Genomic DNA, 25769 nt, shown 5'->3' on the forward strand with positions numbered 1-25769 from the left:
GGTACTTTGACCCAGAGTGATACCACCACATCGCCGAATGCGGTAATAACGGTTCCAGCGACAAGGACTCTGGTTTGATCATTCAGCCAAAGGGAGCCTCAACTGCAAGAGTGACATGAAATCGTTGCAGCTAATTGTGGAAATAATAGGAAGAAGCTTGAGGACCACAAGAAACACAACATCACCAATAACTTCAAGTAGATTGTACAAGTAGCTTAACATTCTCTCACTACTACTGCGCCAGAAATAATCTTAATGTCTGTTTCGAGATGGACCTTCCTAAACATACTTATTTGCCTTTTCTTCTCTCTCATGTAAAATGCAGCCAATCCAGACAGCTTCACTAAGGTTGCTAATGACATATTCCGTCTCAACAACCTTCCATAAATAAAGATTCCAGACCTCAAATTCCCTCAAACACTCAGTATGATCAAGTAGCCACTCTAGTCACCAATGAACCCACCACTGATGCAGCTACCACTGATGAAACCACCACTGCAGAAGAAATGGCCAATGAGTTGGATAGCGTAGATGCAGACTTTGAGACCTACAGCACTATTATGTTGCTACTCCTTGACCAAATTCTGTCAAGGACACTTAATGGAATTGATGAAAAATCACAAATATACTGTATATCCTTGAAACACTTTGTTCTGAGACACGAACAGCACCACTCAGTGTTCCCCACCTCACTCCACAGCATTGTCATTGGCTCTTTAGACCAGCTAAACATCAACAGAAAATAATTTGACGTGATCCTTTACTTTTTCTTCAAAAAGTCTCTTGTCTCCTGACTCTTTCTGTTCGACTGACTTGTTGTCAATCTGGACATATTTGTCGCCTGCAACCACTTCATGGCTCAAGTTCACTGGGTTTTTTTGGTGTACCTCTCTCATTGATATTAACAGACAAGGATCCAGTGTTACAAAAAAGTTTCTTCTAAAACAGACGTCTCCAGAGCAAGCTGGAGGGTCAACGAATTGATGCCCCTCTAGCTGCTGTCCTGTTTCTGGTTTCGTAACAAGAGGATGGATTTGATTCTATTTCAGTTATTCAGGTTACTCTATAGCAATCTTTAATATTAATAAGGGTCCCAACTGAATGAACATAAAACAACAAAATAAATTTTAAAATGTCCAGTTCAGGGGGCGCAACATCCAGCAAATTTTGTAATAGATAACAATTGTAAAAATAAAGGCTTCAACACCAAAATTAATTGAAATTAACTGAGTAACACTTGGGAAAATGATAGGCACAAGGGAAACCAAGGAAACTCTAGTCCATAGGTTGTCACCATCTTGCAGAATGGTTCCAGGAGGCAGTTGACATGTGCAGGTACAATCTGCTCAGTAATATATAGAGAGAATTCCCTAAATAAATTAGACCGAAATTGCTGTAAAGATGCTCTTTATATCGGTTTAAAGATTTCATGAATCGTCGTGTACTTGAGTAACAGTGTTATTGGTTATAGATTCACATATATACACAGACACATGATGGTGATAGTGGTCAGGTTGGTGGAGACAGTAGTGTTGTGGCGATGATGATGATAGTGATCCAGATGGTGGTGGTATAATTACTAGTGATGATGGACACACATACATGTACATGAATGAATATAAACACGAATATACACATTCAGGTATGCATACATGCATACATAAAAAAATGTTGTGTACATATGCACATAAATACCTACCTACATACGTACATACATACATAATTACATACATACATACATACACATGCATACACATATACATACACATGCATACACATATGCATACACACACATGCAAAAGCACATACAAAAAAACATATACACATTCACACACACCTTTAAAAATGTTATTGCGCGGCTCGCGAGCCGCCAATAACAAGATATGCAGGCTAATATTACCATGTCTAATTTTTCTCATTTACTATATTTCACTAGCAGCTCAGTACTACTTAATTTAGTTGAGTTACGCTAACTTGCAGTAGCTGCGGCTCTCTCAATCAATGTGTTTAACCGACGTGGCTCTCTTGCAGAAATTAGTGAATAACACGGGGCCTACATGAATGTAAACATACACATGTTAACTATAGCCATGCATATTGCCATGGCAATAGTTAAGATGTATACAGTACTACTCACGAGGATAATGAAAACTGGTACACTGGCTGGTGTTACAGTGATCTAGAGCATCATGGGTGTAGATGGTGATACAGAGATCTAGAACATTGTGTGTAGATGGTGTTACAGTGAACTAGAGCATCATGGTGTAGATGGTAGTACAGTGATCTAGAGCATCATGGTGTAGATGGTGTTACTATGATCTAGAGAATCATGGGTGTAGATGGTGATGCAGAGATTTAGAGCATCATGGGTGTAGATGGTGTTGCACTGATCTAGAGAATCATGGGTGTAGATGGTGATACAGTGATCTAGAGCATCACGGGTGTAGATGGTTGTGCAGTGGTCTAGAACACGACGGTGTAGAGGGTTTCCAGGTAGACACCGTTAAGTACAGCTTACTTTTGACTCACAACCAAATTCCAGATAAATAAGTGCGAGTGCCTTGCCGAAGTTATCCGGGGTCTGGCTGTGTAGCATAAGTACTGTATACTTTGATGCAGATTGCTCAGGTTCGAATCGTGCTTTGGACTGAGGCATAATAATTGAAAATATTTTCGACAATTTGTGAATTGTAAAGCATTCAAAGATTTCTTTCAAAATTCATGCATTTGGCAGCATTTGATGAAATAACTTATGACAGGGTGGGTGCTCCAAGAAAAAGGACACATCACCTAGCTTTGGCTAGGCGCCAATACTTATTTATCTGAAGTCTCTGTGTGTTACAAAAGTGCTGCGTACATCGATGAGGAGTACAGTTTTCTCAGAGCAGAGGGCTTGCCGTTAGTCGAGTTAATTTTCCCCATAGGAAATAATGGAAATAGAATTAATCCGTTCCTGACACCCCAAAGTCTAAATTTTTTTTTACCTGAAATATATATTTCCTTATATGGAAAGGAATGGGACATGCATAATAAACAATAATTAAATGCCACTTACCGTTATTATGGAGTTGTTGATGAGTGATGTGCCAGCAGCAGGAGAAATTCAGAATTGTCTGTTGCCTGGAAGGACAATCCCCTTCCAGAAGGACTTCATTTCCATCGTAATTCACAGTCTTTTTAACACAGGCTTGGCACCAGAAGCTCTCTTGGGACCCATGGTGGCTTATTTAGAGGTTACAAACAGTAGAGATAGTGGAATTATCCAAAATATATGGGAGGCACACGTGGAAACCGACCGCAACAGCTTGTAAACAATGGCACACTGACTCTTGGAGTGGCTGGGTCCACTCAGGCCGTGCTCCGGGGACATCGACACGTTCCAGACAAATGTCGTTGGTTAAGTTTTACGCCATTGGTTAAGGCACATTTTCTACAGCAAAAAGCGCCGTTAGACGAAATTCCCATTACTTAATGCCGCCGTTAGTTGAGGGTCGACTGTATATATATATAACAACACTGCGACTAGCCAAGGACTCAAACCCATGGTGCTTTGGCCTACCTCATGGTGGGCGAAAACTCGTAACTCCTTAATCCACTGGACCATACAATCCTTAAGAGTAACGCATCCAGCGGAACTAGATGTTGTACTCGCTACCCAATGACACACGATGGTGTGGATGACTCTAGGCTAATTTCATTTTAGTCCCTGTTTGGTGTACTAGTACAACGAGCATTATTTTATATTATTGTGCCCAAGAACGAGTGGTATTGATCAATAACAACACTGCGACTAGCCAAGGACTCAAACCCATGCTGCTTTGACCTGCCTCATAATGGGCGAAAACTCATGACGCCTTATTAATGCACTGGACTATGTTTCTTTCCCAGCCCATTGCTTGTGAACCAGGCTGCCCAGTCTGTGGCATTTGTGTGGCCGAGTGGACTAGATTGATGCCTGAGAATCTTGATCGTCCTCAGTAGTAGTTTCGAATCCTGCTGACTGCGATCTTTCTATATATATTTGTACTTATGTATGTCTGCATATGTATATATGTGCATGTGTATTCTTAATATGTGTTTGCATATTTGTATGAGTTCTTTTTACATATTTGTATGTGCATATGTGTATTTCATGAGTGTATGTATTAATGTATGTAAACAAATATTTTGAACCCATATACTCTGATAAAAGTAAAACATTTGTGAAGAGCATCAGTCTATAATGGCTGAGTCGTCATGAAATGTCTGAAAAATGTCTTCACTTTAGACAGTGTAGGTGCACATTTTGTTGGATTCTAGGCACTAACTGGTGAATTTCCCACAATGAATAATAAAAAGTTTGCTTTTATTTTGTGATAATTTTAATGTCAATTTTTCTAATCAAATTGGTATCTAGTTATTAACTAGAGGATGACTCTTCTGATGAGCAATAAATAGCAGTATTTGATTTATTGGGTTATACTTGGTTAAAGCAACATAATGTTCTCTTAATAAAACTTAATTTGATACATACGTTTAGGTTTATTTTGGCCGGTATTGGTCCTAGTATAATTTTCTTTTCTAAACGAAACTTAGAAAATTGACATACTGAATTCCTTGCTATATTTTATTATTATTATTATTATTATTATTATTATTATTATTATTATTATTATTTATTATTATTATTATTATTATTATTATTATTATTATTATTATTATTATTATTATTATTTATTATTATTATTATTATTATTGGTAATATTATTATTAATGTTATTATTAATGTTATTATTAATGTTAATGCTTTATGGACGTGGATATTGGTTTAATTTTTGCTTTAAAGATTTAATTAAGAAACAATGTAAGGGTGTTACATTTTCATTGCCTTTGCCAATGCTTAATTGTTTGGGTTCTTAAGTTCGAATATGAATAAAGTAATGAATTCATTAATGATATATTGCCTTTTCCAGTGCATTACCACCACATATCGGGGAGTTTTAGTTTAGCTGGTGGTGTTCTTGGTCATCCTGGTCCTCCTGGTCCTTCTGTCCTGGGAAGACCTCAGATCTCTCATCCTCTTACACCCTTCATTCCTGAATCAATAACCACAGACACAAGTGTTAGTCAGCAGGAAGGTAGTGATGCACAGACAGACGCTCCAAGGACCAACTTTCCCGAGACTTGGCTGTGGGACATCGTCGTTCTCCCGTAAGACTTCCACTTTTAAATTCTGTCTTTTCTGGAAAACTCTGAAGTTTGCGAATGAGAATCGAAGAGAAAATTTTTTCCAGTGTTCATATTTCATTTAAAATTCGAATAGCGTACTGTTTGCACTGACAGTCGGGTTTTGCTTGTCATGTTTCCTAGCAAATCTTTTCCAGATACACACTGTCTAATAACTGATCTCTTCTAATTGTAGTTCACATCACTTGTCTCATGAAATGAATGCTAGTTAACCTCCTGCCACGTACCCGATATTTTGCATGAGACCAAACTCATACATGTTATAAATTGGTTGCAAGTCATGTCTCATGCCATTAAATCCACATAAATTACGACATATTCAACTACAGTTACTGAATTTCACTATATATATAAATTACTTTGGTGTTTCCTATTCACAGTAAAATTATTCTTATATATATATATATATATATATATATATATATATATATATATATATATATATATATATATATATATATATATATATATATATATATATGCAATAAGATCACAGTAAACAGGTGATTTCAAAATATGCAAAACAACCACTCTGAAAGAATAGAGAATTTCTCTATTCTTTCAGAGTGGTTGTTTTGCATATATATATATATATATATATATATATATATATATATATATATATATATATATATATATATTATATATATATATATATATATACATATATATTCATTTCTTTCAACACACCAGCCGTATCCCACCGAGGTGGGGTGGCCCAAAAGGAAAAACAAAAGTTTCTCCTTTCATATTTAGTAATATATACAGGAGAAGGGGTTACTAGCCCCTTGCTCCTGGCATTTTAGTCGCCTCTTACAACACGCATAGCTTACGGAGGAAGAATTCTGTTCCACTTCCCCATGGAGATAAGAGGAAATAAACAAGAACAAGAGCTAGTAAGAAAATAGAAGAAAACCCAGAGGGGTGTGTATACATATGCTTGTACATGTATGTGTAGTGTGACCTAAGTGTAAGCAGAAGTAGCAAGACGTACCTGAAACCTTGCATGTTTATGAGACAGAAAAAACACCAGCAATCCTACCATCGTGTAAAACAATTACAGGCTTACGTTTTACACTCACTTGGCAGGACGGTAGTACCTCCCTGGGCGGTTGCTGTCTACCAACCTACTACCTACATACATATATATATATATATATATATATATATATATATATATATATATATATATATATATATATATATATATATATATGTATATAAATGTTTTATATTTTTTTTAAATAACTCTGCTCGACCAGCATGAAACACAGTGAACGTTCAAATTTCCGCTGTGTATTATGGTGGGAATCACTTGAGAATCATTATACTTGTGATTTTCGTTATTAAACATTATTATTAATTAAAGTGGTTTATATCAGAGTAACATTTATTACCTCAATATTTTGGGTAATCTTATATGCATAATGAAAGGCCGTATGTACGTCACTAATTAAGGAATTTATAAAAAAGTTTCGTGCGGTCGGATGTAATAGGAAGGTGATGTAATTATTGTTCCAGCCAGTTAATTAAATCCATTATAATTTTACCTAACCTGATGTTCCCAGTACGCTTTGAAATTTACGGTAGATATGTTACATTTAATTTTACTTTTAGTTTCCTAAAAGAAAATGAACAGTTAATGAACGTAGGAGCAAAAATTCGTAATTAATCAGAGCCAGTGGCGATATATTAAGACGCGCGGCGTCATGAAGCCAACAGTCGAGAATCATATCTGGGAATCATATCGTATAAACACAGTTCAAATCAAATGTCAATTCCGCATTCAAACGGGGTTTAAATGCCTTCGAATTGTTTTCTTATTAATCAGCATTCAGATATTGTATGGTCAAGTACCAAGATAATAGCAGTGAACATCTCAACTCTGAGGCCTCAGAAGTATCCCTCATGAGGACCTCTGTAGACTCCATACTGGAGAATCCATAATACCTACAGAAAAATATTCCTCTTTAATCACTTTTATGTATAACCTGCAAGTCTTTGCTAGGTGTACAAATGATGGAGGAACCTACGAGGTAACATAGAAAGATAACGTTCATAACCAGGTGAGCCTAGTGATAAACCATTTTCTAATGTTTTGCCTATGATTTTACCTTTGTAATAATTATGGTATTGGTATGCATGGTTTTTGTTATATAACAGGGAATTAGTTGATCCAAGATATTCTGAGCACCAATGAATGCCGGTGAAAAGGGCCGTCAAATATAGTTTAAACTTTTCTAAGAAACTTTTTCGTTATTAATACTTTAGAGGAGCTACAATCTTCACATTAAAAATTTTATGTTTAACAGTGATGTAAGAGATATGTCGTTAACATGAATAAGGAAGAGCCAGTTGTGAGTGTGAAGGGGAAGTTCGTGGGACAGTGGGTAAAATGTAAGGGGTAAGGCAACAGGAATAGAGGGGATAAAGATAGAAATGTTAAAAGCAGGTGGTGATATAGTTTCGGAGTGGTTGGTGCTTTTATTTAATAAATGTATAGAAGAAAGTAAGATACCTCCGGATTGGCAGAAAACGTGCATAATCCTTTGTATAAAAGCAAAGGGGACAACAGAGAGTGCAAAAAATATTGGGGAATAAATCTGTTGAGTATACCTGGTAAAGTGTACGGTGAAGTTATTATTGAAAGAATTAAGAGTAAGACGGAGAGTAGGAGAGCAGATGAATAAGGAGGCTTTAGGAAGGGTAGGGGGTATGTAGACCAAGTGTTTACAGTGAAACATATAGGTGAACAGTGTATAGAAAAGGGTAAAAAGGTTTTTTTGTGGCATTTATGGATTTGGAATAGCCGTATGACAGGGTGGATAGGGGGGCAATGTGGAAGATACTGCAAATGATTGGAATAGAAGGTGGGCTACTGAAAACATTAAAGAGGTTTTACAAGGATAGTGAGGCTCAGGTTAGAGTATGTAGGAGATAAATAAAAGTAAGCCTTAGACAAAGATGATTGATGCCTCTGTGGTTATTCAATGTATTTATAGATGGGGGTTGTAAGAGAAGTGAATTCTCGGGTCTTGGCAAGAGGTGTGGGATTAGAAGATAAAGAATCGAACACAAAGGGGGAGTTGTCACTGTTGCTCTTTGCTGAGGACACTGTGCTTTTGGGAGAATCTGAAGAGAGTTCGCAGAGGTTAGTGGATGAGTTTGGTAGCGTTTGTAAAAGAAAAAAATTAAAGTGAATATAGGAAAGACTACGTTGATGACGAGAAGGAGTGGCGCACTTAGGATTCTGTGGAGACAAAGAACTTTGTCCATGGAAGCAAAGAGGGGAATGTATGAGAGTATAGTCATACCAACGCTCTTATATGGATGTGAAGCATGAGAGGTGAATGTTGCAACAGGGAGAAGGCTGGAGGGCAATGTGTGATGTGAATATAATGCAGATAATTGGTTGTTTGGAATTTAGGAGGTGTGAGATTACCAGAACTATTATCCAGAGGGCTGAGGAGCGTTTAAGGTGGTTCGGACATGTAGAGAAGCTGGAACAAAATATAATGACTTCGAAAGTGTATAAATCTGTAGTGCAGGGAAGGCGGGAGGGGGAGTAAGGGGATTTTGTGTGCGAGGGGCTTGGACTTCCAGCAAGCATGAGTGTGTTAGAAGCGAATGGAATCAAATGGTTTTAAGGACTTGGCGTGCTGTTGGAGTGTGAGCAAGGTAACATTTATGAAGGGATTCAGGGAAACCGGCAGGCCAAGATTGAGCCCTGGAGATGAGAAGTACTGTGCCTACACTCTGAAGGAGGGGTGTTAATGTTGCAGCTTTCTAACTGTAGAGTAAGCACTTCTCTGCCAAGACAGTGATGGATTGAATGATCACGACTCTTTTAATTTTCGGACCACCCTGTTTTGGTGGGAGACGACCAATGTGTTAATAAATAAATAAATAAATAAATAAATTAATACAAATGTATATATATATATATATATATATATATATATATATATATATATATATATATATATATATATATATATATATATGCAGGAACCAAGCACCCAGGGAAGCTATATATATATATATATATATATAAATATATATATATGACGTGCACACCAAGTGAAAACATCCTATGGGAATATATATATATATATGCAACACGAAGGACCTGGATATATATATATATATATATATATATATATATATATATATATATATATATATATATATATATATAAATATTTATATATGTATATTCTTTCAACAAACCGGCCGTCTCCCACCGAGGCAGGGTGACCCAAAAAGAAAGAAAATCCCCTAAAAGAAAATACTTTCATCATCATTCAACACTTTCACCACACTCACACATTATCACTGTTTTTGCAGAGGTGCTCAGAATACAACAGTTTAGTAGTATATACGTATAAAGTTACACAACATATCCCTCCAAACTGCCAATATCTTAAACCCCTCCTTCATAGTGCAGGCATTGTACTTCCCATTTCCAGGACTCAAGTCCGGCTATGTAAAATAACCGGTTTCCCTGAATCCCTTCACAAAATATTACCCTGCTCACACTCCAACAGCACGTCAGGTCCCAAATACCATTCTTCTCCATTCACTTCGAACACGCTCACACATGCTTGCTGGAAGTCCAAGCCCATAGCCCACAAATCCTTCTTTACCCCCTCCCTCCAACCTTGTCGAGGACGACCCCTACCCCGCCTTCCTTCCCCTACAGATTTATATGCTCTCCACGTCATTCTACTTTGATCCATTCTCTCTAAATGACCAAACCACCTCAACAACCCCTCTTCAGCCCTTTGACTAATACTTTTATTAACTCCACACCTTCTCCTAATTTCCACACTCCGAATTTTCTGCATAATATTTACACCACATATTGCCCTTAGACAGGACATCTCCACTGTCTCCAACTACCTCCTTGCTGCAGCATTTACAACTCAAGCTTCACACCCATATAAGAGTGTTGGTACCACTATACTTTCATACATTCCCTTCTTTGCCTCCATAGATAACGTTCTTTGTCTCCACATATACCTCAATGCACCACTCAACTTTCTTACCTCATCAATTCTATGATTAACCTCATCCTTCATAAATCCATCTGCTGATACATCAACTTCCAAATATCTGAAAACAATCACTTCTTCCATACTCCTCCTCCCCAATTTGATACCCAATTTTTCTTTATCTAAATCATTTGATACCCTCATCACCTTACTCTTTTCTATGTTCACTTTCAACTTTCTACCTTTACACACACTCCCAAATTCGTCGACTAACCTCTGCAATTTTTCTTTATAATCTCCCATAAGCACAGTATCATCAGCAAAAAGCAACTGTGTCAATTCCCATTTTGTATTTGATTCCTCATAATTTAATCCCACCCCTCTCCCGAACACCCTAGCATTTACTTCTTTTACCATTCATTCTATAAATATTTTAAACAACCATGGTGACATTACACATCCCTGTCTAAGACCTACTTTTACCGGGAAGTAATCTCCCTCTCTTCTACACACCCTAACCTGAGGCTCATTATTCTCATAAAAACTCTTTACAGCATTTAGTAACGAACCACCTATTCCATATACTTGCAACATCTGCCACATTGCTCCCCTATCCACTCTATCATATGCCTTTTCTAAATCCATAAATGCAATAAAAAATTCCCTACCCTTATCTAAATACTGTTTACATTTATGCTTCAATGTAAACACCTGATCTACACATCCCCTACCCACTCTGAAACCTTCTTGCTCATCCGCAATCCTACATTCTGTCTTACCTTTAATTCTTTCAATTATAACCCTACCGTACACTTTTCCTGGTATACTCGGTAAACTAATTCCTCTATAATTTTTACAATCACTTTTGTACCCCTTCCCTTTATATAAGGGACTATACACGCTCTCCGCCAATCCCTAGGTACCTTCCCGTCTTTCATACATTTATTAAACAAAAATACCAACCACTCCAACACTACATCCTCCCCCGTTGCTTTTAACATTTCTGTCACGATCCCGTCAGTTCCAGCTGCTTTACCCCGTTTCATTCTACGTGATGCCTCACGCACCTCCCCCACACTTACATCCTGCTCTTCTTTACTCCTAAAAAATGGTATACATCCCTGGCCAGTGCATGAAATTACCGCCTCCCTTTCTTAGTCGACATTTAAAAGTTCCTCAAAGTATTCTCGCCATCTACCCAAAACCTCTATCTCCCCATCTACTAACTCTCCTACTTTGTTTTTAACTGACAAATCCATTTGTTCCGTAGGCTTTCTTAACTTGTTTAACTCCAAAATTTTATCTTATTTTCATAAAAATTTGCTGACAGTGTCTCTCCCACTCTATCATCTGCTGTCCTTTTGCACTCTCTCACCACTCTCTTCACCTTTCTTATACTCTCCATATACTCTACTCTTCTTATAGCACTTCTGCTTTGTAAAAACCTCACATAAGCAATCTTTTTCTCTTTTATCACACCCTTTACTTCATCATTCCACCAATCACTCCTCTTTCTTCATGCACCCTCCCTCCTATAACCACAAACGTCTGCCCCACATTCTAATACTGCATTTTTAAAACTATTCCAACCCTCTTCAACCCCCTCCCCACTACTCATACTTGTACTAGCCCACCTTTCTGCCAATAGTTGCTTATATCTCACCCGAACTTCCTCCTCCCTTGGTTTATACTCTTTCACCTCTCTTTTACTTGTTGTCATTTTCCTCTTTTCCCATCTCCGTCTTACTCTAAGTGCAGCTAGAACTTGATAATGATCCGATATATCAGTTGCCCCTCTATAAACGTGTATATCCTGGAGCCTACCCATCAACCTTCTATCCACCATTACATAATCTAGCAAACTACTTTCATTACGTGCTATATCATACCTTGTATATTTGTTTATCCTCATCTTCATAAAATATGTATTACTTATTACCAAACCTCTTCCTACAAATAGCTCAATTAAAGGCTCCCCATTTTCATTTATCCCTGGCACCCCAAATTTACCAGCTACTCCCTCCACAACATTTTTACCCACTTTAGCATTGAAATCCCCAACCACAAGTACTCTCACACTTGGTTCAAAACTCCCCATGCATTCACTCAACATTTCCCAAAATCTCTCTCCTCTACACTTCTCTCTTCTCCAGGTGCATATATGCTTACTCTAACCCACTTTTCACATCCAACCTTTATTTTATTCCACATAATCCTTGAATTAATACATTTATACTCCCTCTTTTCCTTCAACATTATTGATACTCCTTTAGCTCTAACTCTATTTGAAACCCCTGACCTAATCCCATTTATTCCTCTCCAATGAATCTCTCCCACTCCCTTCAGCTTTGTTTCACTTAAAGCCAGGACAACCAGCTTCTTCTCATTCATAACATCCACAATCATCACTTTCCTATCGTTCGCACAACATCCACGCACATTCAGACTTCCCACTTTGAAAATTGTCTTATTCTTTTTAGTAATTATTACAGGAAAAGGGGTTACTAGCCCATTGTTCCCGGCATTTTAGTTGACTTTTACAACACGCATAGCTTACGGAGGAAAGATTCTTAATCCACTTCCCCATGGATATAAAAGGAAAAGTAATAAGAAACAAGAACTATTAAGGTAAAATTAAAGAAAACTCAGATGAGTGTGTATAGATAAACATGTACATGTTTGTGTAGTGTGACCTAAGTGTAAGTAGAAGTAGCAAGACACACCTGTAATCTTGCATATTTATCAGACTGACGAAAGACACCAGCAATCCTACCATAATGTAAAACAATTTCAGGCTTTCATTTTACACTCACTTGGCAGGACCGTAGTACCTCCCTGGGCGGTATTGATCAATAACAACACTGCGCTAGCCAAGGACTCGACCCTATGCTGCTTTGGCCTGCCATGAGGCAGGCCAAAGCAGCATGGGTTCGAGTCCTTGGCTAGTGCAGTGTTGTTGTTGATATATATATATATATATATATATATATATATATATATATATATATATATATATATATATATATATATATATATATATATATATATTATATATATATGTATATATGCATGACAAGCCACGGGGGCGAGGGTGGAAACCTTTACCTCAAGTACTTTCACACTTCTCAGTGCGTCATCAGGAACTGTGCAATGTTGCAAGTGAGCAACCAAAGCAGGGAGAGAGGTCTCAGAGTAGCGTAGGTGTCACCGGCCAGGGTTACCCTTAGACCCTGGCTGGAGACACCAACGCTACTCTGAGACCTCTCTCCCTGCTTTGGTTGCTCCCTTTCAGCATTTCACAGCCCCTGATGACGCACTGAGAAGTGTGAAAGTACTTGAGCTAAAGATATCCACCTTCTGTGGCTTGTCCTGCATAGTTAAGTTCGCCCGTCTGCAATTGTTCTCATATATATATATATATATATATATATATATATATATATATATATATATATATATATATATATATATATATATATATATATATATATATATATTTATATATATATATATATATATATATATATATATATATATATATATATATATATATATATATATATATATATATATATTAGTAGTCGATTTTTCCACTGGGGGAGGAACTTCCGGTTGGGCCTTTCCCTGGGCGAGGAACTTCCGGTTTGGGCCTTCCACAGAGCGAGGAACTTCCGGTTGGGCCTTCCACTGAGCGAGGTATCCGGTCTAGGACCAGCAGCTGGAGGGTCACCTTTTCACACCTAGGTGTTACTTCCGGTTTTGACCTTGACCTCGCCCTCGAGACTACCTCACCCTTGACCCCCCCAACCAGTACCCCCGCCCCACGACCCCCCCTTCGCGACCCCCGCCCCGCGCGCCCGCGCGCCCGCGCGCCCGCCCGCGCGGGAGAGAGTATGGAGGAGGTGAACGTATTCAGATATTTGGGAGTGGACGTGTCAGCGGATGGATCTATGAAAGATGAGGTGAATCATAGAATTGATGAGGGAAAAAGAGTGAGTGGTGCACTTAGGAGTCTGTGGAGACAAAGAACTTTGTCCTTGGAGGCAAAGAGGGGAATGTATGAGAGTATAGTTTTACCAACGCTCTTATATGGGTGTGAAGCGTGGGTGATGAATGTTGCAGCGAGGAGAAGGCTGGAGGCAGTGGAGATGTCATGTCTGAGGGCAATGTGTGGTGTGAATATAATGCAGAGAATTCGTAGTTTGAAAGTTAGGAGGAGGTGCGGGATTACCAAAACTGTTGTCCAGAGGACTGAGGGAGGGTTGTTGAGGTGGTTCGGACATGTAGAGAGAATGGAGCGAAACAGAATGACTTCAAGAGTGTATCAGTCTGTAGTGGAAGGAAGGCGGGGTAGGGGTCGGCCTAGGAAAGGTTGGAGGGAGGGGGTAAAGGAGGTTTTGTGTGCGAGGGGCTTGGACTTCCAGCAGGCATGCAGGAGCGTGTTTGATAGGAGTGAATGGAGACAAATGGTTTTTAATACTTGACGTGCTGTTGGAGTGTGAGCAAAGTAACATTTATGAAGGGATTCAGGGAAACCGGCAGGCCGGACTTGAGTCCTGGAGATGGGAAGTACAGTGCCTGCACTCTGAAGGAGGGGTGTTAATGTTGCAGTTTAAAAACTGTAGTGTAAAGCACCCTTCTGGCAAGACAGTGATGGAGTGAATGATGGGGAAAGTTTTTCTTTTTCGGGCCACCCTGCCTTGGTGGGAATCGGCCAGTGTGATAAAAATAATAATAATATATGTCGTGCCGAATAGGCAGAACTTGCGATCTTGGCTTAAATAGCAACGCTCATCTTGCCATATAGGACAAGTGAAAATTTGTGTATGCAATAATTTCGCCAAAATCATTCTGAACCTAACGAAAAAAATATATTTCACTGTGTTTGTTTAGTATTAAATTATTGTAAACAAATCTAAAATATATTTAGTTGGGTTAGGCTAAAATAAATTGTTCTTGTTATAATAAGGTTAGGTAAGTTTTCTAAGATTCTTTTGGAGCAAAATTAAAAAAATTTACATTAACATTACTGAAAAAATATATCTTTAAACGTATAAGAGAAAATTTTAGAAAGGACTTAATTTTAAATGAGTTCTTGCTAATTGACCAGTTTTACATATTCGGCACGACATATATATATATATATATATATATATATATATATATATATATATATATATATATATATATATATATATATATATATATATATATATATATATATATATATATATTTATTTATTTATATATACATACGTTATGTACTATTTATAAGCAGACTCCCTGGCCAAGCCTTAGTCACGTGACCGCGTTTAAACCACTCACATAGGCCGTGCCTCAGAGGCCTCTGTCTCACTTACTACGAAGCTTAGGGACAGTCAAAGTATTCTTGCTATCATTACTTCGTAATAACGAACCTTGATATATCATCGTTCAAGATTTTTGGCTAACAAATACGCAAAACTCTCAGCTACATTGAAAGGAATACAGTCTTCTTTTGACCATCACTTCATGAGCTGAACAAAATACTGTAAATATAAACGTTTTATCAACGCAGTGTACCAGAACACCTTAAATTCATACTATGTTATCCCTTTCTGGTTTAACTTAGAACGTTTATTTAATTATAATAAATGTAGTAACATTTGTGGCTAAGTAGTTTACGGTGGACAGGTCTTCTGGTGTGAGCAGTCAAGACCTGACAGTGCCAGACACCATCACTCAGTGGGTGGGCAAGGCTGTGTGTGCACACCCAGAGAAGGGCGTGGGACTTTCCCAGAGGAAGTCCATCATTACCTTCACGCCCTTCTTCCTCGACCTCACCCTTCCACCCACTGTCAAGAGAGGCGAGATCCTTCCCGTCAAGATGTCCATCTTCAACTACTTGAATCAGGCAATACCTGTACGTATTTACTGTTAACTGTTTGCTACATTCACTACTTGTAATTATCTACTTATCTAGTACCTGAGACAGCTAATACCTATAAAATTCTACTTATCATTTATCTAAGGTGATTAATGCCTTTAATTATCTACTTAACAAATACTTAAGGTAGCTAATATACGGCTGATCCAGTTAATTCCTCGAAGTCAACTTCCGCCAAAGTTTGAACATTTAAATGCGTTATGATAACTTTGTTATCAATTTTCAATAGATTGTTTATATATTTTTGGCAAAGCTTAAAAATATAAATTACATATCCTTGAAATATATATATAACCCCTTCTCCTGTATAAATTACAAAATTTAAAAAGAGAAACTTTTGTTTTTCTTTTTTGGGCCACCCTGCCTCGGTGGGATACGGCCGGTGCGTTAAAAGAAAGAAAATATGTATGTGTATGTATATATATATATATATATATATATATATATATATATATATATATATATATATATATATATATATATATATATATATATATATATACATATATATATATATATATATATATATATATATATATATATATATATATATATATATATATATATATATATATATATGACACAATTATGATTACTAACCAGTGAAAAAGAAAGAACGGTTTATTTTTACTCTGTGTTCTTGAGTAGAAACTTTAGGGGCCGTAGAGATCACGTGTGGTCATACCTGCCTAAGCTCATGGGAGTTAGCGTGGGCTGTTACCAAGCACCATGAATTGTTGTAGTGTTTTAGAATCTCAGGCTCAAGTGTTGAAGAAGGAGGTTCTACTTCTTCTTCATGAGGAATATAGGAGGCTGAAGCTTCGCATATGTGAGTTTGGGAGTGAGTGTGAGATGGATTTAGCTGGTACGGAGGAAATGTTCACCAGCAGTGATAGTGGCATCCGCTTTAAGTGGAAAGTGGTTCACAGTTCAGGAAGAAAAAAGATGAGAGTTAATAGAGAAGATGTGAAGGTAGGAAATCAATTCTCTGTTCTCCAAGACGAGTGTACTTCAGTGATTAGTGAGGATGAAGGTACCACTGATTCCTCTGCTGATGAAGGTAAGAATATTTTAATAGTAGGCGATTCTCAGGTAAGATATATGGACCTTGCATTTTGTAACAGAGAGAGAAAAGTCAGACAGAGAGTGTGCCTTCCTGGAGCTGATGTTGGTCAGCAGATTGGATAATATTATGGCAGATAATGGGAACAAGCCCATTTTCTGTCTTAGTGCTGGGGGTAATGACATTGGGAAGAGCAGGAGAGAGAGGAACTGCTGGATAAGTACAGGTCAGCCATAGAAGTAGTTAGGTCTAAGTCAGGGATCCCGGTCATATGTAGCATCTTGCCTAGAAAGGGAGTGGGCAATGGATGGATGTCTAGAGCAATTGGTATAAATTGCTGGTTAGACAGGTACTGCAAGGAACTTGCAATCCCATTCATTGATAACTGGGACCTATTCTACGGCAAACGTGATATGTATGCATGGGACGGGGTTCATCTCTCTGGGGATGGAGTGGTTGCATTAGCCAATTCGATTGAGAGGGTAATTGATGACCTGTCTAGGAATTTAAACTGATAGATTATAGAGGTATGGGTGTTTGTGGGAAACAATCAGGCTGCAGTATTAGGGTTTAAAACAGCAGTTATTACCAGGATACCTCAGGGATATGTTTAAAAGACAATATTCAAAATAAAGTTGCTAGTAATGGCAAATCAATTGATCAACAAACAAAGAGAGAGAGGGCAACGAGTGACTAGCTCCATGAAGGTTTACTATATAAATAGTAGGAGTCTAAGAAATAAGATAGATGAACTAAGATTATTTGCAAGTGCAGGTAATATAGATATTATTGGCATAACAGAGACCTGGTTCAACCTGAAAGATAGAGAAATGCCTTCTGAATGCAACATACAGGGTTATAAACTATTCCACACTGATAGGGTCAACCGGAAGGGTGGTGGAGTGGCGATGTATGTGAGAGAAAATTTAAATTGTTGTCTTAGACATGATACAAGATTAGAAACATCGAACACAGAATCTGTTTGGCTACAGTTTCTCGAGGGACGTGACAAATTAATTTTGGGTGTGATTTATAGGCCCCCCAAACCTTGATAGGGAGTGCAGTAAGCTGTTATGGGACGAAATTCATAAGGCATCTAGATATGAAAATGTTGTGATAATGGGAGATTCTAACTTTAGACAAACTGATTGGAACAATATGACAGGAAATCTTGAGTCTAGTGACTTTCTTGATACGATTCAGGATTGCTTTTCAGAACAGGTTATGACAGAACCAACTAGAGGAAACAATCTGCTTGACTTGGTTCTTGCCAACAGAGAGTCACTAATTAATAATCTTGAGGTTAATGATGAGCTTGGGGAAAGTGATCACAAATCACTTAGTTTCAATATATCATGGAATTACCCAGATAACTGCAATCAAATCTCTGTCCCAGATTTTCGCTTGCCCGACTTCATGGGACTGAAAAATTACCTGGATGGGCTAAATTGGGTTGTCCTGACTATGGGTCAGGTAGGTGATCTTGGTTGCCAATATGACGTTTTTAGGAGCATAGTTCTATCTGCCTAGACAACTTTTGTTCCGAGTAGGGAAATTAGATCTAACAAAAATGATCCCAAATGGATGAACAATAGATTAAAACATCTCATTGGTCAAAAGAGAGGCATATATAGGCGTATCAAAAGAGAAGAAGGGCAGTTAAGAAATCAGTATTTTCAATTAAAGAAAGAAATAAAGAAAGGAGTAAGAAAAACAAAAAGGGATTATGAGGCTAAGGTCGCAAGGGATTCAAAGACTAACCCAAAAGGGTTCTTTCAGGTATACAGAAGTAAGATTAGGGACAAGATTGGCCCGCTTAAGAGTAATTCTGGTCAGATCATTGACAGTGATAGGGATATGTGTGAAATTCTCAATACCTACTTCCTCTCGGTTATCACCCAGGAAAATACTAGCGATATTCCTGAAATAATAGATTATGTAGAAATAGACGATAATAAACTATGCACGATTGCGGTAACTAGTGACATGGTCCTCAGACAAATAAAGAAACTAAAACCTAACAAATCCCCAGGCCCTGATGAACTGTTTGCAAGGGTGTTAAAGGAATGTAAAGAGGAACTTAGCATACCTTTGGCTAATCTTTTTAAAATATTACTACAAACTGCCATAGTGCCTGATAAGTGGAAAATGGCAAATGTAATACTTATTTGCAAGGCAGGTGACAGGTCCTTGGCTTCGAACTATAAATCAATAATCCTTACCTCCATAGTGGGAAAATTTATGGAATCAATAATTGCCGAAACAATTCGTAGCCATCTTGACAGGCACAGATTGATTATTGAATCTCAACACGGTTTTACAAAGGGGCGTTCCTATTTACGAATTTACTAACATTTTTCACTAAGGTGTTTGAGGAGGTAGATCATGGTAATGAATATGATATTGTGTATATGGACTTCAGTAAGGCTTTTGATAGAGTTCCACATCAGAGGCTATTGAAGAAACTTAAGGCACACTGAATAGAAGGAGATTTTTTTTTCCTGGGTAGAGGCATGGCTGACAAATAGGCAGCAGAGAGTTTGCATAAATGGGAGAAATCAGAATGGGGGCACGCCACAAGCGGTGTTCCTCAGGGCTCAGTGCTTGGCCCGTTGTTGTTCACAATTTACATAAACGACATAGATGAGGGAATAAATAGCGACATAAGCAAATTTGCTGATAACTCCAAAATAGGCCATCCAATTCATTCTAATGAAGACACTAGAGCACTCCAGGATGATTTGAATAGACTGATGCAATGGTCAGAGAAGTGGCAGATTAAGTTTAATATAGACCAATGCAAAGTTCTAAATGTTGGACAGGAAAATAACCATGCGACATATAAACAAAATAATTGCGAAAAGGATTTAGGAGTTCTGGTTAGCAGTAATCTAAAACCAAGACAACAGTGCATTAGTGTTCGCAATAAAGCTAACAGAATTCTTGGCTTCATATCTAGAAGTATAAATAACAGAAGTCCTCAGGTTGTTCTTCAACTCTATATATCCTTGGTTAGGCCTCATTTAGACTATGCTGCTCAGTTCTGGTCACCGTATTACAGAATGGATATAAATGCTATGGAAAACGTGCAGAGGAGGATGACAAAGATGATCCCATGTATCAGAAATCTTCCCTATGAGGATAGACTGAGGGCCCTGAATCTGCACTCTCTCGAAAGGCGTAGAATTAGGGGGGATATGTTCGAGGTGTATAAATGGAAAACAGGAATAAATAAAGGGGCGTAGAATTAGGGGGGATATGATCGAGGTGTATAAATGGAAAACAGGAATAAATAAAGGGGATGTAAATAGCGTGCTGAAAATTTCCAGCCAAGACAGGACTCGCAGCAATGGTTTCAAGTTGGAAAAATTCAGATTCAGGAAGGATATAGGAAAGCACTGGTTTGGTAATAGAGTTGTGGATGAGTGGAACAAACTCCCGAGTACAATTATTGAGGTTAAACGTTGTGTAGTTTTAAAAGTAGGTTAGATAAATACATAAGTGAGTGTGGGTGGGTGTGAGTTGGACCTGACTAGCTTGTGCTGCTGGGTCTTAACATTGCTCTTAACATTGCGAGCAATATTAAGTAGACCTGTCGAGCCTTATAGTTGTCAGTCACTTTTAGATATAAATATCTAAGTGGAAACGGATTGCGTTTTTAAAATAGCAAATACATATTTTTTTTTATCTTCGCGTTGTTCTAAGTTACATTCTGGTGATCTATTTAAGTTTAATGTATCGTCAAATTTTCACATTAAGGTGACTGTACAAGTGGAGGAGAGCAGTGAATACGACATCCTTGAGGAACCTGGACAGCAAGGTCTTGGAAAACAAAGTTCGTGTTTGCCAGCGCAAGATAAAGTCGTCCGTACAGTGAGGATCAAGCCAGGTGTGATCGGTGAAGTCAACATTACGGTGACGGCGTTCGTGGATCACCAGTTCTCAGGGACGTGTGGCTCAGGAGACACATCAATCACCAGAAGGTCACACAACTAACTTATCACTTATCTTTTGTTCCACTCAAGAAATGTTCCTTGATTCTGCTGAAAAGTTTTTGAACTAAAGATTTGGGCCTGTGTCCCACTTCTTTGGATCTAACCTGAATTATTTTCATTCCCAAACGCGGTGTATAACCCTATGGGTTTAGCATTCCCAGTGAAGGCAGCAATGACGATGATGATGATAATAATAATAATAATAATAATAATAATAATAATAATAATAATAATAATAATAATAATAATAATAATAATAATAATAATTTCTGTTAACTGTTAGCAACGTTTTCATAATTCACTAGCTAGAATCACTAAACTCATTAAGCACAATCATAATAATAGTGTTATATGCAGTGGTCGCTCTTAAGAGTGTAATGCTCTGAGTATTCATGAAATGTTATTGTTTCCTTCAGAGATGCTTTGATAAAACCAATCAAGGTTGAGGCTGAGGGTTTCCTGAGAGAAAAAACCTGGACCAAGTACATCTGCACTGAAGGTGAGAATTTACTAACATTTTTAAAGTTTATTCTTTCATCACCTATCTCAAGTTACTTAGTTGATGTGTTCATGTAAAGTGACTGGTCTGATGGGCACTACAGATGAGAAGTAAGTTCTACAGGGCGTGGGAATTGTCACTATGAGACATTTAGGTAATTCTCTGTCGACTGATGATTAGATGCCAACATCTCACACATAGATTCCTTCTTGCGAGATTATTTCCATCATCCTCTCTCTAGGTTAATTAAGTTCCTAAATTTCTTTACAACCTAAGAGCTGTTGCGTATCAGCTCATGTGTAAGCTTTTTCACTGTTAAGGAAGAGGATTAAGTCAGAGCCATCTGTATGCCAGCGATTTCATTTGATCAGCTGAGTTTACTTCGTTGATGTCATACGCTGTACGAACAGGTTCCAAATACGAGTCATCCTATGAATAAATGACCTCAGATCAAGTGACGTTCTCTCTTTGCCATTGTGTATTATAACTGACAGCTTGAAGCTTGAGCCTTGGTGCTTATGTTCTGTTCTCATCATATGCGTTCTTCCAATAATCTGGGAGAAATTATGATGACTAGTATAAAATTAACCGAATAAGACAAGCGAAAATTTGTGAATGCAATAATTTCGAAAAAATCGTTCTGAACGTAACGAAAAAAATATATTTCATTTTGTTTGTGTATTATTAAATTATTGTAAACTTATCTAAAATATATTTAGTTGGATTAGGCTAAATTAAATTGCGCTTGCTTTAATATAGTTAGTTAAGTTTTCTAAGGCTCTTTTGGAACATAAATGAAAAAATATATCATTAAACATGTAAGAGAAATTTTTAAAAAGACTTAATTTTAAATGAGTTCTTGCTAATTGACCAATTTTACCTATATATATATATATATATATATATATATATATATATATATATATATAAATATGTAAATATATAAATATATATATATATATATATATATATATATATATATATATATATATATATATTCTTCTTCTTCTTTCAACGTACCAGCTGTATCCCACCGAGGTGGGGTGGCCCAAAAGAAAAAACGAAAGTTTCTCCTTTCAAATTTAGTAATATATACAGGAGAAGGGGTTACTAGCCCCTTGCTCCCGGCATTTCAGTCACCTCTTACGACATGCATGGCTTAAGGAGGAAGAATTCTGTTCCACTTCCCCATGGAGATAAGAGGAAATAAACAAGAAAAAGATTACGACATGCATGGCTTACGGAGGAAGAATTCTGTTCCACTTCCCCATGGAGATAAGAGGAAATAAACAAGAACAAGAACTAGAAAGAAAATAGCAGAAAACCCAGAGGGGTGTGTATATATATGCTTGGACATGTATGTGTAGTGTGACCTAAGTGTAAGTAGAAGTGGCAAGACATACCTGAAATCTTGCATGTTTATGAGACAGAAAAAAAAGACACCAGCAATCCTACCATCATGTAAAACAATTACAGGCTTTCGTTTTACACTCACTTGGCAGGACGGTAGTACCTCCCTGGGTGGTTGCTGTCTACCAACCTACTACCTAGGATATATATATATATATATATATATAATATATTATATATATATAAATATATATATATATATATATATATTATATGTATATATATTATATATATATATATATATATATATATATATATATATATAAAATATGCTTAACAATTCGCAAACAGGCGAAATTATTTACAAACATTGTCTCTGTCCACAGCAGGACTAGAACCTGCAAACTCTGTGTCAGAGACCACAGTACTTGACCACTGAGCCAGACTCCAGATAAGTATGGGCGCCTTGTCGGAACTAGACGATGTTTCCTCATACCTAATGCAGAGTTTGCAGGTTTGAGTCCTGCTGGGGATGTAGAGACAATATTTATAAATAATTTCGCCTGTTTGCGAATTGTTAAGCATTTCAAATCACTTTCGTTGTCCCCTGCATGTGGCAGGATTTGATGATGATGATATATATATATATATATATATATATATATATATATATATATATATATATATATATATATATATATATATATATATATATATATATATATATATATATATATATATATATATATATATATATATATATATATATATATATATATATATATATATATATATATATATATATATATATATATATAAGTCGTGTCGAATAGGTAAGAATGGTCAATTAGCAAGAATTCATTTAAAAATAAGTCTTTCTAAATTTTTCGCTTATACTTTTAATGATTTATATTTTTCGTTTATCTTACTGTAAACATTAATAATTTTGTACCGAAAGAACCTTAGAAAACTTATCTAAATTCATAACAAGCGCAATATAATTCAGCCTAATCCAACTTAATATATTTTAGAAGAGTGGGGCCTATTTATAGTGTACAGCGTAGTGTCATGTATAATGAGGTGTTGGAGGGTGCAGTGAGTGGGCAATTCTAGCAGTCCTGCCTTCCCATTTCATCACCCCTTCTCCACCAATCCCTCGCTCAACCACCACTTCCTCACCCCCCCCCCCTCCGCCTACCACGAGGATTTGCAACCGCCAACCACATCTTGGCCTACGCTCTCCACCACTTTCCACCCCCATTATGAACAACCCGTGGTATAAGCCTTCACCCACAAGTGCCATTTTCCCTTTAGCCCAAGCATATGATGCAGCTAGTCAGCCACAAACAGGGAAACAGTGCACCTAACAATGAAAGAACAGGCACCTGTCGGGTGTGTGGAGTGCATCAGGCACACAATGGGTGTGCTGGATCACACATGGTCCCTGCAGAAAGCAGCCCACAGCCTCCACAAGCAGATGAAAGTTCCTGTGGTAACCTCCTCAGTTGTGAATATCTTCTGATGACATTCAAATCCACTGCTAGCAGTACTCTGTCTCACATTCCTAAAGCGGCTCGTCCATATTCGGCAGAGAAACTCACAGGTGAATGGAGGTTCCACCAACTATTAATTAAGGCTTGGCACAACCTACTCCTGTTCGGCAATGTCTGTCTTGCAGTTCCTTCAAGACACGACAGATTGCTAACCACAACAGTAATCAAGGCACTGCACAACTACCCAAGAGCAGATAATTGTGTCCCTCTGCCCCATCATCACAGAAATCACAGAGGCAGACCCAAAAAAATTTCCACTGAAAAAAGAAAATCTGCGCACAGGTTAGCAAAAAAAATCGAAGAAGGTAACACAGTAGGAACAATCAGACTAATCACAAGTGACACTAGAATCGGTAACAACAACCCTGAGGAAGACCTCCTCACTGGACAATTAATTTTGCCGGAATCAGAAGTCTATTAGGAGATAATGTCATTTCCAGCAGGATCTGCCGAAGGTTACACTTAAATTTGGCCACCACACATCAAAGAGATGGTAAATCCAGAACTCGTCACAGCTACATCAATTCTTCTCTCTGAGTTAACAACCTTCGGACCCTCATTATGCTCTTTGAAGAAGGATGGGGCAATCATACCCATTGTTGTCGATAACTCTGTTCGTCAGCTCGTTGCCAAAACAGCAGTAAGAAACGTTCGCGTAGAAACCACCAGTTTATTCCAGCCAAACCAACTGGGCTTTGGAGTCTCTCAAGACAGTGAAGTGGCACCTCATGCAGCAAGGGCCTACATCAGGGACCTACCAGAAGGCAAGGCCGTTGTCAAACTAGACTTTAGAAATGCCTTTAATATGGTGAAAAGAGATGTGATCTTGCCAGCTGTTCAAGATCAGTTTTCCAGTCTTTTTCCCATCATTTCAGTTGGCTACAGCAAACTCTCAATTCTTTTGTTTGGCGAGCATGAAATTCCCTCATCAGAGGATGTTCAGCAGGGTGACCTACTCGCTCCACCTCTCATCTGCTTGACGGTAAGAGAACGAACTTCTACGTTGCGCAACGAGCTCAAGATCAGGTTTCTGGATGATGGCACTCTGTCAGGTACAGAAGAATCCCTGTTAGAGGACCTACAACTGGTAAAAACACAGGGAGAACCCTTGGGACTCATCCTCAATCCCTCCAAGTGTGAAATCATCACAACCAACCAGGAAA

At 37.7% G+C, this 25769-nt stretch overlaps 1 protein-coding gene across 1 annotated transcript in view; it reads left to right on the forward strand.

The window, feature by feature from the left end:
- LOC128687922 (pregnancy zone protein) overlaps positions 1-25769 on the forward strand; it is a 245182-nt gene that overhangs the window by 183128 nt on the left and 36285 nt on the right. The window contains exons 11-14 of the mRNA XM_070085814.1: positions 4953-5190; positions 15894-16122; positions 20969-21192; positions 21621-21703. Coding sequence (XP_069941915.1) covers positions 4953-5190; positions 15894-16122; positions 20969-21192; positions 21621-21703 — 774 coding nt within the window. The remainder of the gene's footprint in view (positions 1-4952; positions 5191-15893; positions 16123-20968; positions 21193-21620; positions 21704-25769) is intronic.

Source organism: Cherax quadricarinatus, chromosome 1, assembly GCF_038502225.1.
Source record: "Cherax quadricarinatus isolate ZL_2023a chromosome 1, ASM3850222v1, whole genome shotgun sequence".
In the NCBI taxonomy this organism is placed as follows: Eukaryota; Metazoa; Arthropoda; class Malacostraca; order Decapoda; family Parastacidae; genus Cherax; species Cherax quadricarinatus.